The sequence below is a fragment of the Solanum stenotomum genome, chromosome 9 (assembly GCF_019186545.1).
Source record: "Solanum stenotomum isolate F172 chromosome 9, ASM1918654v1, whole genome shotgun sequence".
NCBI classification, from domain to species: domain Eukaryota; kingdom Viridiplantae; phylum Streptophyta; class Magnoliopsida; order Solanales; family Solanaceae; genus Solanum; species Solanum stenotomum.
The window spans coordinates 1,873,613-1,891,043 of record NC_064290.1 but is presented as its reverse complement, the minus strand read 5'-3'; the positions used below and the strand labels follow the sequence as shown (position 1 = coordinate 1,891,043).

The following is a 17,431-nucleotide window of genomic DNA, read 5'->3' as shown; positions in this document are numbered from 1 at the left end:
AGCTGTCTTTGGAATATCACATTTCTTTACTCTTAACTGTTGATAGCCAGATCTGAGGTCTATTTTCGAAAAACAAAAAGCACTCTGAAGCTGATCGAAAAGATCATCAATTCTTGGAAGAGGATACTTATTCTTGATGGTAACCTTGTTCAATTGACGGTAGTCTATACACATCCTAAGGGAACCATCTATCTTTCTGACAAACAAGACCGGAGCTAAAAGGTCTTTCAACTATTCTTTAAGCTCTTTCAACTCTGCTGGTGCCATTCTATATGGCGGAATAGATATATGACGAGTATCTGGAACAAGATCTATACCAAAGTCTATCTCTCTCTCAAGAGGGACCCTGGAAAGATCATCTCGAAAGACTTCTGGAAACTCATTCACTACTGAAACTGACTGAATATGGGGTACCTCAACACCTAAGTCATTAACTCGGACTAAGTGATAGACACACCTCTTAGAAACTAACTTTCTTGCCTTAAGATACGAAATAAAACGACCCTTAGGCACTGTTGAACTGTTTTTCCATTATAATACTGGCTCATTTGGAAACTGAAACTTGACTACTCAAGTTCTACAATCAACTGAGGCATAACAGGGATGAACTCAGTCCATACCAAGAATGACATCAAAGTCTACCATGTCTAACTCAATTAAATTAGCCATGGTACTCTTGTGATTGACAGAAACGGGACAATCACAATAGACTCGCTCTGCTAGAATAGACTCACCAACAGGTGTGGAAACACTGAATGGTTCACTAAGTTGCTCAGGAATAACATCAAAATTCATAGAAACATAAGGAGTTACAAAAGACAAACTCGCTCCTGGGTCTAGCAAAGCATAAACAGTAAGGTCAAAGACTTGAATCATACCAGTGACAACATCTGGTGAATCCTCTTGCACTTGGCGATTATTGAGAGCATACAAGCGGTTTGTTCCTCCGTCAATACCAGAAGTAGCTCATCTAGGTGCAGTCCTGTCTGGTGGAGCGATTGAAGAAGACTGGGCTCTATTGCCCCCATTACCCTGCTTGTTCCTTGGACACTCTCGCATGAAATGCCCACTCTGATCACACTTGAAACACAACCAGTGGAGCCCTCGCGACAAACACCTAAATGGTTCTTACCACACTTGGTGCATGTATGAGGCTTACTACCCTCTTGCGCCACAATGCCCTGAGAATAGGCAGGCTTAGCTCTAGAATTCTGACCATAGTACTCACCTTTACTCTTAGGTGCAGGTGCACTTGCAGATGATGGAGCAGGTCCCTTTTGCTTCTGTTGGAAAGACGACCGGTTGGCATTACTCTTCTGTTGCCCAGACTCATTCCCTATCTTAGCCCTCTTGTTCTTGAACTCATCCCTATCCCTTAGCTTCTCTTTCTCTACATGCTGCACATAAACCATCAACCTCGAAATGTTCATGTCCCCAATAAGCATTGATGCCCGACCCTCTTTGCTTAATAGACGTCCCAAACCAGCAACAAACAAACTCATCCTACCCCTCATGTCCACAACTATTTCAGGAGCATAGCGAGACAGTTGGGTGAACTTCAACCCATACTCCTGTACACTCAAAGAATCTTGCTTAACTGTGAGGAACTCATGTACCTTGCCTCTTTTAGTTCCCGGGGAAAGAAACTCCCCAAGAAAGCCTCTTCAAAACATGCCCAACTCGTAGGTAGTGTATCCTCAACTCTATCCCCTTTCCACTGATCAAGCCAAGTCCTAGCAACATTCTTCATCTAATATGCAGCTAGCTCAACTCTCGCAGTATCAGCAACATGCATCACATCAAATACCTTTTTCAGTTTCTCAATGAAGTTCTCTGGGTTCTCTGCAGTGCTCAAACCAGTGAAACTTGGGGGATTCATTCTCAGGAACTCATAAATCCTCGAAGTGTCAGCCTTTTCTTATCGAGCTCCTCTCTGCTGACCAACCTGGTTAGTCACAGCTTGACTCAACATCCTAATTGTCTCTCTGAACTCAACATTGGTCACTTCCCCTTGAGATTGCACTTCGGGTGCATTGGGTAACTCTTGTTCCTCAACATTCCTCATAGCTGGACGACCTCTGACTGCTCTTCGTGGAGGCATGATTATCTGAAAACACACGCAAGCACGAATTAGAGGGAAACTTTTAGAGATTAAACTCTAACGCACGAAATGAGTGTGAAGGAAGTGAAGAAATTCCTAAATGTTGCAGCCTCCTAATTATAGATGTGGCGCGCTTCACACCGATGACTAGGACTCTACATACACGACTTCATAGACTCCCTAGGACTCTTGAACTATGTGTTCTGATACCAAGTTTGTTACGCCCCGAGCCTACACCCTGGGCGGGACTGATACTCGAGAACCATTGTTGGCCCCAAGCGAACCCTTGGCCTGGCTTACTTAACTCAGCGGAAGACTCTAAGCATGATTACAATAATTAAATGAACTTACTCAAATAACTTCATAATATAACTTAGAATGTTAAAAGAATTTAAACATTCAACTTGGCCAAAATGGCAACTCAAGTCTTAACATAAGATAAAATGAGAAGACTAAAGAATTAATAATTGATTGTCTATTTGTCTATGAAACCTCTAAACAACTGAGATGGATGTCAGTATAGGCCCACGACATCCTAATGAACTAATACTAAAACTGAAAACAATAAATAAGAGTCCTCTGGAATGCAAAGAGGCTCACCAACAGACTCTGAACTGCTCACTGGATCAACGATGTGCCGGAATACCGATCCTAGTTACCTGTGTCTGGATTATAATACGATGCAGGCCAACTGGTATCAGTACATTGAATGTACAGTATGCGATTTGGAATGCTAAAACAACATAGGCTTAAAAGAATCTGAGAGAAACTGAAGAACTTACATGGCTCAACTCAACTCAACATGACTAAACTCATTTCAATATAAAGCAGTTTAAAAGCAAGTGCAATATAAAGAAAAGTTGTTTTAAAATATGATATCAACTCTGTGTGTTTGTAAAGATACAAATAACTCTGAGATGTATTTAAAAATACAATTAACTGATGTATATAAAAATACAATAACCTTTGTGGAGTTTCTCTAACCAACAACCATCACATAAGAACTATAGTAATGATACATCGATCTACCTCACGCTGTCAACGCATCATATACTCAACTAAAAGTATAGGACCTGAACTGTCTAATGGATCCACTAGTCTATTTCGAAAAGGGTTCATCTAAAAAGTACCATGATGGCTACATGGTTTTATGGAGACGTGAGTTATCTGAACTCATGCCCGCCACCAATTCGGTGCTCAATACTACTCCCAAAATATACTAGCTCTTATGTTTTAAAAACATACTTCTTCTGTGATTTGAGATTAGTGCTAAAAAACTTAGTTCAAAGGCTATCTTGGAAATCTCAGTTTCTCTGCTTGCTTCATTTAGAAAGCTATTACTCTTTTCTGAAAACTAGCCCCCGAAAGCTCTTTGAAAATCTCAGTTTCCGTTCTTATTTAAATGTGAAAAACATTTAAAATCTATTTGGGAAATACTTAGTCCCCATATGCTTCTTTGAAGAGAAGAACTTCAACTTTACTCCTTACTAAACTCAAAACTTAAGTCTTAAAAAAAGTTTAAAACATTTGTGAAAGGCTTTTTGAAAACTTTAAGAACTTATCTTAACTTGACTCTTGATTTCTCTTGACGTTGATCTTAACTGATCTTTACTTGGCTCTTAATTGATCCTTGAATTGAATTATGGATTCAAGGATTAAGATTTGTGATTGGAAAGATCTCATGTTGTTTAGGATTGATTTTTGATAGCTAAACATGAGAAAAGACCGAAAATCAAAATACGAAGGTGGATCTGCGATGCGGAGGCATAATTTAATTTTGGTTTCGAAAACGTCTTTTTGAGAAAGAACACCTCGTGTCAGCTCCGCGATGCGAAGCAGAAATTTTCAAAATCTGGGACCAGGCGTGCGACGCGCAAGCACGGACGAAATTTCTTCTTCGTTTTCCAGCCTCAATTCACCCAAACTTGATTTTTTTTCTTAAATTACTTTTAGATACAGATACCCAACATATGTACCTAAGAACCTAACTCGAAACGACTTTATAATGCGATGTAACAAACTCAGAAACTTCCCAACTTAGTCAAATTCAAGAACAATATATGAATTCAAGAATAGGCATCAAAATCATCAATATTCAAACACTTTTAGGATGATTCCAAACTGAAATAATATGCTTGGAACGTGGGAGAACGATCCCAACATTATGAGAGCCTCACATACCTGATCGAAGCAAATCCTTAGCGAAAACACCAACGTTCTTGATGAAATTGCCCCTTTCCTCTTCCTCTTTTCTCTTCTCCTTTCTCCTTAGCCCTAGCGTGAAAATTCTGATTTTCTAAAACTGACTAAGTTCTTAATTGACCCATATTAAACTCCAAAAATCGGATGAAAATATTAGGGCAGTGAAAAGACTAAAATACCCCTTAAATTTCCGGATTGGACATTTCCTTAATCCAACATCCCAACTTCCAAAGGGTATAACTTGCTCATACGAACTCGGAATCGCGCAAACTTGGCGGCGTTGGAAAGATCATTCCAAGGGTTTTCCAACCATATCTGTAACTACACCTAACTCCTTCTGAGCTAGAAGTTATGGCCATCTGAAGTTGAAAACTCAACTTGAACTTACTTAAAATTTTCCAGATTTCCTTGTACTTTCCAAAAATAACTATGTCCAGATTTTTAACTTCTTTCTAGTTCTTTCTAGTTGCGGGATATTACAATTTCTTTTCACAGTTTTCTATTGTGGGATTATGCATATACAAAGAATTCAAGAATTTGATGGAGGGATATTTGCAATATTAATGACACATTTATTTGGTTGGTTGTTGTAGTTGATATTCTGTAATTTGGTTGGTGGAAAAAATAAATGAGATGCTTTTGGTAAAAAAAATAAAAAGTTGAGGTAATATTAATGACACATTTTATTTTTTTTTGGTTGTTGTAGTTGATAAAATTGTCGAGAAAAAATTATTGGGTTTTAAACTTTTAGAGAAACAAGAAGTAAAAAAAAACCCTACAAGGGTCAAATTGCTCTTTTGGATATTATTAATCAAAGAGAAAAGGTAATTTTGAAAACGAATTTCACGATCTCTAGTAGCCCCAATCTTCACAGCACCCTCCGCCCCCCCCCCCCCACCCCCCCGCACACACACATTCATCTGTCATAGTATTTAATTAATTTATATACAAATATAATTTTGCTTACGTGACTAAACACACAAAAAAACATTTTCATCATAGTGAATACATCCTAAATGCTACTTCCTTTGTTCCTATTTACTTGTCTATTTTTTATTTTACACACCTATTAAGAAAAATAATAATTGACATAGTAACTTTATCATTTTACTTCTATTAATTGATAGACCAAAATTAATTTATTCATTACTGAGGTCTTACCTTTTTCAAAAACATCAATTTCTAAATAAATTAGGGATATAATAGATTAAAAAATTATTATTTTTTCTTGATTTGTCAAAAATAGCAAGTAAAAAAGGACATATAAAAAATTACAATTAGACAAATAAAAAGGAACAGAGAAAGTACTAGGCAAAGATTCGATGTTTTCCATCTAAATTTTACTTTTTGTGTATGAATATGTTTTTTTTTTACCCTCCTTAGGAGCTCCCACTCCTTTTGCTCCCTTGGTTACTCGAACATGCAACCTTCAGGTTGGAAGTGAGGGGTGTTTACCATCCGAGCAACTCCCTCTTGTCGTATGAATATGGATTAACGATTCATGACGGAAATTAATGTATTCAGTCACTTTACCTTATTTTTTAAGCTAAAAAATATATATAAAAAAAATTTAAGTCAAAAATAAAAAAATATTAAACCCAATTCATTTTAACCAAAAATCACTTGCCCACCCAATATTACCAAAAATCAGTTGCCCACCCAATATTTGTCTGTAAGCTCCTTTATACAATAAAACCTCTATAAATTAATATAGGTGGGACCATGAAATTTTATCATTTTATAGAGATATTATTTAATCAATAAATTAATATTTATTAATTTAAAGAATGATTTGAGATTTAATGAAGGTTAATTTTGGTTATATCAAAATCATTGTATCTTACTAATTTATGTATCATATTTATTGATTTTACATAAAAAAGTATTATACATAAAGTACAACGAATACATCAAAATCATTGTATCTTACTGATTTATGTATCATATTTATTGAATTGTCACTATTGTGCAAACAAAAGAGCATAGATGACAAATGTGCTTTTTGATGAATATATTTGTTGGTTTGACCACAAAATGCATGGTAGACGAGTTTTGCTTATGGTAGATAATTGTCCAGCCCATAATAGAAATATTGAAAGACAACAAAATGTTGAATTGTTTTTCTTGCCACCCAACATGACATCCAAAATTCAACCTTGTGATGCTGGGATAATAAGAGCTTTCAAGATGTATTATCGTAACAGATTTTATCGTAAGATATTAGAAGGCTATGAAGTGGTACAAACTGATCCAACAAAGATTAATGTTTTGGATGCTATTAATTTTGCAATCCCTGCTTGGACAACAAATATTCAGCAAGAGACAATATCAAATTGTTTTCGACACTGTAAAATTCGTTCGGGGGATGCAATCTCAGAGAATTTGAATGAACCCACTTGTGAAAACGTCATTCATGAACTTGAGGTCATGATTAATGATCTCGGTTACCACAATAAAATGAATGCTAATAACCTGTTGAATTAGTTGGGTGAAAGTGATACATGTTCAGAGGTCCAGAGCTTAGAAGAAATTATGGATATCATCGAAAAAAATAATGTTGATGATGAAGTTGAAGATGATACTATACATTTGGAACCAGTTACGCATAAGGAAGCAGTTATTGCATCTACAAACTCTTCACAATTTTATGAATACAATACTAAAGCTCTTGTATGCAATAAGAAAAGTTAAAGATGAGTTTCAACTAGATTTAAATTTTAAGAAAAAATAGAACACAATAGAATCATATTTCATTAAATTGTCTTAGATATATTTGTACTTTTAAAGAACGGGGAAGGACCTAAAATGCCCCTTAAGTAATTGCATTGGTACAAAATTACCCTTCATCCATTTTTTTACCTTAAAATACCCCTGCTGTCCACCTTTTGGCTAAAAAATACCCTTAATGTTAATCCTTTAGCTCATATTTGCCCTTAATTTTAATTGCTTCCTTAAAATCAAATTATTAAATATTTATTTATTAAGTTGCTTAATGTGATTGGTCTAAATTTAAACTCTTCTCAAATAAATAATAAAAAACATATTTTAAAATTTTATTTTTTTATAAAACCACATACGATTCATATATTTTGACATGATACACTTGAAAATAATATTGAAAAAATAATTAATTTCATGATATCTTCCTATTGGCCTATTTCTAATCAACCCCCAACTTATTATAACGGAACCCAAGTCATAAATGAGGATCCAACTAAAATTCATACTCACCCCGACTGATTGTCCATCTAAAAAAATTAGTATTTTATTAATATAAAATTTTCTATCAATTATCCAATTTGTCTTGTTTATTTTCTCTTTTATTCTTTTTTTTAAAAAAAAAAAATCTCTTATTCTTATTTAGGATATCTGAGACTAAAACTTGAACTGAACTCACGTGTTTATATATTCTTTTAATTTGTATTATTTCTATGGTGGGATGAGGCTGGGGATAAGAGAAATAATTATTTTTATTCTTTTATTTTGAATTTTGGATACACACAAAAGAAAAATGCAACATTCGTACATATATGCTTAATCAAGTCATTTTTTATTAAACTAATTATTTTTATATGAATGCATATTTATTTTTCTCTTTTTTCTCTCTTGTTTGTCATAAATTAAAAAACAAATCTAAAATGGTGGAAAAGATCCAAATAGATAAAACATTAAAGAGATAATAAGAAGTGAGGGGGGGGGGGGGGGGAGGGGGTGTAGAGAGTAGATGCCTAACCTCTTTTTTAATTTTAATCTACTATGAAATTCAAAATAACGTCAATCATGTGAGTTTATATTTTAAGTAATTACAAAATATTTTAACGGAAAAGGGCCTAAAATGACCTTAAACAATGAGATTTGGTACAATATTGCCCTCCATCCACGTTATGAGTATTATCCGTTAGACATAAGGATATTTTTGAGCCAAAAGGTGAACGGCAAGGGTATTTTAAGGCCGAAAGGTGGATGGAGGGTAATTTTGTACCAATTCAAATACTTGAGGGGTATTTTAGGCCCTTCTCCATTTAATGAATTATTAATTTATGATATTTATGGGACCATCTATTTATATAGGGGTCTTCTGGAAATATATTATCTTATTATTTTATCAAAATTGGTGATTTTTTCCATTGGCCCAAGTCGAGACCGGAGAAAAATATTACTTTAGAGAGATTATTAATTACCGAGTATTAATTTATAGAGATTTTACTGTACATTGATAAACACAAGGGCTAAAAAGGTCCAAAATGACAAGTTAAATTCATATAACTACGAGGTTCGAATTCAAATTTTGTTGGTAACATGTAATCAATTATATTACATGCTCATATCACCTCGTTTCATATCAACAAGTCTTCTTTATTTGTCAGAAAATCTACATATTTATTTGCTTTTCTTCAGATATAAAGGAAATTCATCTTGGTGGCTTCAAGCAATTACTTAGAATCTCTTATAATGTCCTCTTATTTTTACAGAAAAATAATCTTTTATGATCAATTACAAATTGAATAAAAACAAATATATATTTTAAAGATTTTTTATGTATAAAAATAAAGATATGTCGTAAAAAAAGACATAGAACTAAAAGTAAGTTTGAACGATTTTCTTTGTCCTCTTGAAGTCTTGATTACATTGATTTTTTTACTTCTTCTCTGGTTCACTCCCTTTTTCTATCATCATAATCCATCGGTTGTTATTCTCTCGGTTCCTATTTAGTTGTACCATTTTAAGTTTTACGTCTCTTAAGATACTATGTAAGTTAACCACTGTACTTCCTTATTTAGGTTTATCTTAAAGTAAAATTTTCAATAAATGAACTTGAATTAATTTATTTTGATTAATTAAATTGATCAATGAATATGAATTAATCATTTTTTTTTTCTTCCAAGGTAAAATAGAAAAAATAATGTCATTTATGTATTAGTTTTGTGAAATGACAAGTAAATAAATTTTCATTTTTACTTGTCACTTTTGACATATCAAGAAAAGACAATATTTTTTTTCCATGTTTTACCCTCAATATTAAATACTTTAGTATTTTCCACAACATCATTTACTAAGGTATAGTTTGGTAAAATATTTATATCAATAATTATTTTCTTAATGTGTGTGTCAAGTAAAACTGTAACAAGTAAAAGTGAACGGATAAAGTATTAAAGAATATCTATTTTTAATAAAGACGACAGGTAAATAGGACCGAAAGGAGTATCTTCGAGACTTTGAAGTGGGTACACCAAATTTCCCTGGAGTTATAAAAGTGTAGAGAAAAGAATATTGGGTTTATTTAAACTTGTAGAGAAACAAGGAGGAGGAAAAAAGACCTACAAGGGTCAAACTGCTCTTTTAGATATTATCGATCAAGGAAAAAAGGTAATGTTGAAGACCTAATCAAATCTTTCTTTGGTCTTACAGTTTTCCCATGTTTTTTTTTTTACCTAAGTGTGTCTAATGTATGGAGGAAAAATATTTTCAAAAAATATTATCTAAATTTCCTATGTTTAAATTTATAAAAAAAGAGTTTTTTAAAATGAGTAAAATAATATTTTTAATGGATTAAGTGGAAACAAGTTCCACGATTGATATTTTATATTAATTGTGTCCTCACACTCATTCTAAATTTCTAATACATCTATTCTTCACTCTTACTCCCCCACTCCCCTATACACACATTCATCAATCATAGTATTTGTTTAGTTGATATTTTTTAATTTGGTTGGTGGAAAAAATAAATGAGATGCTTTTGGTAAAAAAAAAGTTGAGGTAATTTTTAAAAATAAAATGATAGTAAAAAGTTAGGTGTTTTCAAAATGGCCAAACAAGGATTTTGGAATAAAGTGAATAATATTCATGATCAAATGGGTATTATTTTTTAATCTGATGATTTTAAATTAAAGATGTGTAGAATAAATCTTCTTTAATCTTATAATTTTAAACATACAGAGTAAAAAGTTTGATTTATAAAGATGTCAAAAAAAAAATATTCTTTTAAATGGACTAAGAAGAATATAAGAAAAATCAATTGAAACGGAGGGAGTTTCCCCTTTGAATTTTAAGTTTGAGTTATTGGTTGGTAAATACTGGGCTTTAGTTTTGCAATCCCATTTCTTGATTCAGATTGTTGCTCTTATTGTGTATGTTATGCATAATCATTTTGGTTCATTGGAGGGAAAAATAAAGTACAATAAAAAATTTAAAATCGCTTATAAGAAATATCACTTGAGAGAAAAAAAACGTCATGTTCTTAAGTGCATGATTCTCCATAATTCCATAAATAAGTAGTCTCCAGATACTCGCTTTTGCACATGTACCTAATCGTATTAATGAGTACATATAAATTTTTAAAAATTACGTAAATATATAGCATAACAATGCTTTTGACTTAATTAGATACTCCCTAAGTTCCTATTTACTGGTACATTTTTTATTTGATACACCACCTATTAAAAAAATAATAATTGACATAGTAAATTTACCATTTTACCCATATTAATTTATAAAATTCCCAAATCAATTTTAAAGAGGTTATACCTTTATCAAAAACATTAACTGTCTAAATAAATTGAGAGTATAATAGATAAAAAATATTGTCTTTTCTTGATTATATAAAATGACAAGTAAAAAGTCAAAATTGAACAGAGAAAATATTTTCTCTATCCCAATTTTTGTGATAATGTTTGACTGGACACAAAGTTTAAAAGAAATAAGAATAGACTTTTGTGATACAGTTGGATCACACATTATGGATCCAGACATGTACAATGCTGCAATGAAAGGCAATATGGAAGATGTCAATTTTTCACTTGTTGATCATCTGAGAAGGGAGGAAGGAAATGGTGGTTACCAAGTCACTCCAAACGGAAACACAATCCTCCATGTGGCAGCTCTCTTTGGCCAACAGAAATTTGTGGGTGAAGTCCTTCAGATTACCCCCGCATTATTATGATATAAGAATAATAAAAATGAAACTGCGCTTCACATTGCAGCTAATGTAGGGCAAATTGAAGTGGTGGGAAAACTACTTAGTGTAGAAGGAAAAGAGACACTTGTTAGGATGACGGATGACATTGGAGATACGGCCTTGCACAAGGCCGTGAGAGGTGGACACATTGACATTGTCAGGAACTTGATGGAATTATTATTACTAGATCCTGAACAAGATTTCCCACCAGCCAATAAGGCTAGGAAGACACCACTTTATATGGCTGCGGAGTCTGGTTTTCATGATGCTTTGACGGAAATCTTGAAACTTTACAGAGAACCAACATATGTTGCAGGTCCATTCAATCGAACACCTCTACATACAGCCGTAATTCAAAAACACAAAGGTGAGAAACGTTACATGTCAGATTGAATTTCAAATTTCAGCCATTTCAGAGAAACGTCACTGTGAGTCACGTTTTAGCTCTAAAACCTGCTTCGTAGTAACGAATTATAAAACGTTACTGACAATAACGTTTTATGTCTATCAGATTTTTGTCTTTTTGTTATTGAATTTTTTTGAATAAAATATAACCTAAAACATTACTGAGAACTACGTTTAGACTAGTTTTGTAAAAATTTTAAAAAATGTATTATTTTGATGAGTTGATTTTAAGAATGGCTTACTTTGATTAAAAATTCATATTTCTCAGTTGTGATACTTTTCTATAAATATATTTACCCCTGGTCATTGTGCTTTAAAGCTATACATACCCGTCTCCTATTGACATTAGCTTTATTTACTTCTCACTTGTTAGAACTTCATTTTCAGCTTTAGAAAGTCACATGTCATGCTTTTGTTGAATAAAAAAATATCATTGTAAGTAATATTTGACATATATATATATATAATCAGAATGCGTGAGATCACTATGGGAATGGAATAAACCTTTATGCGAACAACCTGATGAATGGGGTTGGAATTCACTACACTATGCTGTTAAACAAGGATTGAAAGAAATAGTTTCTGATATGTAGGGATGGAAGAAATCCTCAGCCTACGATCAGGCAGGCAGCGAAAATGAGTGGACGACGGCATTTCACATTGCAGCCAGTGAAGGTCATGAAGCGATAATACATGAGTTATTAAAACACTGCCCAGATTGTTGGGACATGGTTAATAGCAATGGCCAAAATGCTCTTCATGTCGCCATATTGAACCATCGCGAAATGTTGGTCGAGGTGTTACTTGAGTGGGAATTTTGTAATAACCTTGTTGATGAGGCAGATAATGATGGCAATACTCCACTCCATTTGCTTGCTGTGCATGCTGGGATCTATGTGCCTCAAATGATATTAGACCATCCTAGCGCAAACAAGATGGTATTTAACAAACAAAATCAGACTCAACTTGACATAGCATTGTCTCGCACGGAGACAATAGAGAAGGTACATTTTAATAATCTCCAAATTTAATTACTTTGTAAATTTCAATTTTGCTTAGTTGTTTTCACTTGACACAGTCTTTATAAAGAAGATTTTTTAATATTGTGATATGTAATATATCAAAATACCATCTACACATTGAGAAAATTACACCACACATATATTTAAGATTCTATATTACAAGTCATAAATATACTCTTTAATAATTATTAAAGTAGCAGTTTAATTACAAGTCATAACATATTACGATTATTTTTTATTGAATTAAATTTTATTTATTTTTATAAATTACTGTATTTAAGAGCAAAAATAGGGACTACTTTTAAGAAAAATAAATCAATTAAATAACTGATAATGAATACAACGACATTTTAGGGAATGGAAGATACATATCTTCCAATATCTTCGAAGAAGGAAAAGAATCCCTCAAATCTCTCTCCACTTTCTTTTCCAAAAGATCCATATATGTATCTTCATCACTCTGAACTTTTTTATGATTTCTTGTTTTCCATTCTTATTTTCAGTTGAGAAATTTTTATCTTATTTTTTCAGTCATATTCGTCTCGACTTAGACTTGGCTTGTACACACGTGAGATCTAGAGCCGTCAAATGAGCTTAGCCCATTGGGCCGGCCCAACCCAACCCGTTATTAGGATAGGGTTGGGATAGGATTTTTCAAGCCTTTTTAAAACTAGAGCTTATAAGCCCGGCCCATATAAGCTCTTGACCCATGAGGCTTGATTGGGGCCGGGCAAGGGTCGGCCTATGGGCCAAAACTTTTTATTAGGGTAACTTACAATAATCCAACTAGTATATAATCTAATTACTTAAATACACGCTATGTTGTAATATTATGAATCTTACCAGATTTTGGTACGTCCAGATACATATATCTCGAAATATATGGACTCAATTAGGTTAATATGTTCTAGATACATTCTATCAAAGTAGATTCACATGTATTCATAATGCATAGACAAAATCTCGCACCTTCGCCTCCCTCCAATCTTGCTTATCACTTACTTATCTCGTTCGCGTATCTGGTATGTGAGATACATGCTAATTACACTAGGCTTTTTGCTAGTGTTATTAAAACAACACCATTGTTTGTCATATTTGATTTGAAAATCTTATCATTTTCTTGATGTTATAAAATTATAAGTTTGAAAAGAAAAAAAAGAAAGGCTAGCCAGGCCCAGCCCCAGCCCTCGGCCCTTCAAGGGTTGGGTTGGGTTGAGCATATTCAGGCCCTTTCGAATGAAGGGCCAGCCAGCCCCAGCCCTTCAAATTCCTTGGCCGGCGAGGCTTGGGTCGTGTGGGGTTAGGCCGGGCCTTTTTGAAAGCTATAGTGAGATCTATGAACATGGGGCTCTGATACAATTTGTCTCAACCCAAAAATAAAAGTGATGACACTCGTCTTATCTCAATTGGACAGGTCAGCCTAAAAACCCAACAATACGATAGAAATGCAGAAAGTAAACTATATCAATAGCATAAGTGCAGAAAACTTAGAGGGTGTTTGGATTGGCTTAAATGTTGGTCAAACATACTTTTAAGTCAGTTTTTGACTTTTCGAAATCTTTGACAAATATAAAAAATAACTTAAAATAAGTCAAAAATGACTTAAAATAAGTTAGGAAGTGTTTGACAATGTTTAAAATGACTTTAAATTAAGTCAAAAACCAAAAGTAGGTATCACACTACTTTTTATTTTTTAACTTAAAAGTCATTTAAGTTTGACTTTTTATTTTTGACTTAAAAACTACTTTTCAAGCCAATCCAAATGAGCACTTAGTCATTATCAAAATATCCCCAAAATTTGATTGTCATGTGTACAAGCCACTAATGTAATATAATAAAATTTGAATGATAAATACAAGTCTCGAATAGAATAATATCATAAATAAGGACAAGATGGCCCATCGGGATGACAAACAGATACCTCTCAAGTGTCCACAAAAAAGCCTCGGACCTAGATAGAAGAAGGTTAATCACGCGGATCTGAGCTCGTGACTATACAAGGAGTGAGTATCAAACAACACAGTACTCAGCAAGCAACCCACTAAACACAAGGTAAGGCTAAACTAGAATATGAGTACTCATTTCATCCCAATAGATGCACCACAACTACAACTTGCACAGAAATCAACACAATTTAACAATTCACAAGGTTCCATAATCACAATCCGGTAGTTACAATTCATCAATCTCAGATATCACATTCATTAATCACAAGTATCAAGTTCGTCAATCACAAGTATTAAATTCATCAATCACATGTATTAAGCTCGTCAATCATAAGTATCAAGTTCATCAATCACAAATATCAAGTTCGTCAATCACAAGTATCAAGTTTATCCATCACGAGTATCAAATCGGAACCCATAAAGAACACCCACGGTCCACGTACTGCCGGAAATAACCTCGTCTTCAATACCACTTATGGGAATAGACCTCGGTATTAATATCGCTCGTCGAAAATGACCTCAAAATAATCACAATAGATCTCGTCACAGTGTTTCACAACCAATGCAACATGCATGTTCACACAATAATTAGTAGATGACAATTTCATGGTAATTCACAATCACAACAATACTATCATAGTATATTTCAACCATCACGATTCAATACCGCCACTCAAGGCACTCACAAGATACCACACAACAATATCAAGACGTTGTGATTTTCACTAAACCATTTTTAGCCATTAATGTTTTTCACTTTGAGAAATTTATCTCATCACCTCATTCTCATTACTCCCAACACATATAACAAGGAGAATTCAAGATTCTACAAGCTTTAGCAAAGTTTAGAAATTCACTTACCTTAATCAATCAATAATTAATTCGAAACTTGAGCTTTTCCTTTTCGAAAGATTTCTGATTCAACACAGTCTTGTCAAATACGTATTCACAATAAGATTTCGAAACTAACAACACTCATATAAACACAAATTGAAAAATAGGGTTAAAACGATTTAAAAATTCAATTTCAAGAATGAGGTTTGAATCTGGAAGTTGTTACATAATTACATTACCCAAAGTATTTGAAACTCATTGGTGAAAACCATTTAAAAAATGGAGTTGTTTCAACCCATAACCACTAATTTATCAAATCCCTTCAATCTTCACAAAACCCCTTTCAAGTAGGAATCAAAAACCCAATTTTATTCATAAAACAATCATTAATCAATGAGTAAATGAATTAGGGAGTTAAAAATCGTTACCCAAAATTTGAATCTTGAAAATCATCTTGAAATTGCCAAAAATTGAGCTCTTAATATTCAAAAATAATGAAATGGAATTGAAACCTCGATTTTAGAAAAAACACTACCAGGTGAAACTTGCTATTTGCGATCGCGATGACCAATGGTTCGCAATCGTGTAGAGTTCAAAGAACTCATTTAATTTGATCTTCGCGATCACAGTAACCTTCACGCGATCGTGATGCACTCCAAATCAACTCCATGCGATCGCAAGAGATGGCCTTAAGGTATTTGCTGGTTTGATAAGATTTCTAATATTGTAAACTAGAACATCTCTTAGTAATTAGCTCCTAAACTAGTGAGATTTTTATAAGTTTCCGTTTTATATTTGGAAAATAGTGACAAACTAACTAGGAGAAAATCAAGGAATCGATATTGTTACAAAATAATATATTTGAGAAAATGATATTGCTAATTAATTGCATTAGATGTTATTTTAATTCGAATTCATTTTATTTATTTATTAGGTATTTTGAGAAATCTAATATTATGTATAGAAAACTTAGAAAATCCTGTTAGAATTAGTATAATATTTACTCTTAACTATGTTACATATGCTTTGTTTTTCTCTTTATTAACTACTACTACATGTTAAATATAATAATGTATTAGGTGTTTTTGGTAGACAAATTGCGCTACAGTAATGCACGATTGGGACAGCGTTGTGACTTTGAGGTGAGGAAGGATGGTGATCAGGGCAAAGCTAAGAGCGAAATCGAAAAAATTATGAAGTCAACTGAAATACAAGTAGTTGTAGCTACTCTAATAATGACAGTCACGTTCGCAGCTGGTTTTACATTGCCAGGAGGTTTAGACAGCGTTGACGGTCCTAATAAAGGGATGTCGATCCTATTAAAGAAAACAGCATTCCGTGCATTTGTTATTTCGGATGTCCTGGCATTTGCATGCGCTGCTGCTGCTATATTCATCTACTTTACCATGGCAGATAGTGATACACAGCACTGTGATGAAATTATAAGGGAGTGGAGGTTCAAAGTTATAAGGACGAATTATCGTACAGCATGTACTTTGCAAGTTTTGGCAATGGGTGCAGTTGTAATTGCATTTGTAACTGGTATGTATGCTACTTTAGAAAATTCACTGCCTCTTGCTGTTAGTGTTTCTGTCATTGGTTGCGCCTTTTTTCTTTTCTACTATGGGATTCATTATGCAGTAGGAACATTATTACCTAGATAGTCATTGCTAAGAAGATTTCCTCACCTATAAATAGTGATGGAAATAGTTCTTATTAATTGAAGGGAGTTCATGTCTTTTTGTGGATCTTTGGACAACTCTTGTCTAGAGTTTGTTGAGTTACACTTTGTGTTAGGTTGTTGTATCCTGGAAGGGACAAATCAAGAAGACTATTGTTGGACTGGTGAAAACATTTATTGCAGTGGGCTCGAATCTTCTTAATAAAGAGAGCGAAATGTGAAGATATAAGTAGTTGGTTCACCGATAGCCTACTGAGGATACAACCTAGACATGAAGTTATGAAG

The 17,431-nt window shown here is 33.4% G+C and overlaps 2 protein-coding genes and 1 pseudogene across 2 annotated transcripts in view; 2 read left to right on the top strand and 1 right to left on the bottom strand.

Moving 5' to 3' along the window:
• The window catches only part of LOC125877872 (ubiquitin carboxyl-terminal hydrolase 15), a 106,861-nt gene that overhangs the window by 9,901 nt on the left and 79,529 nt on the right, over positions 1 to 17,431 (top strand). The gene's annotated exons all lie outside the window — the stretch shown is intronic.
• LOC125876092 (uncharacterized) lies at positions 335 to 2,101 on the bottom strand. The gene is made up of 4 exons (XM_049557207.1): positions 1,946 to 2,101; positions 1,313 to 1,571; positions 879 to 1,228; positions 335 to 346 (listed from the first exon to the last, which is right to left on the bottom strand). Exons 1-4 carry the CDS (start codon positions 2,099 to 2,101, stop codon positions 335 to 337), a joined length of 777 nt encoding a protein of 258 aa, XP_049413164.1.
• LOC125876091 (ankyrin repeat-containing protein At5g02620-like) lies at positions 11,040 to 17,129 on the top strand (annotated as a pseudogene).

Coding starts and splice junctions, on each gene's coding strand:
- LOC125876092 (XM_049557207.1), bottom strand. CDS start 2,101: ATGCCTCCACGAAGAGCAGTCAGAGGTCGTCCAGCTATGAGGAATGTT. Junction 1,572..1,945: donor GTCAAGCTGTGACTAACCAG/GTTGGTCAGCAG, acceptor TTGAGTGTACAG/GAGTATGGGTTGAAGTTCAC. Junction 1,229..1,312: donor TGAGTCTGGGCAACAGAAGA/GTAATGCCAACC, acceptor CTAAGAGTAAAG/GTGAGTACTATGGTCAGAAT.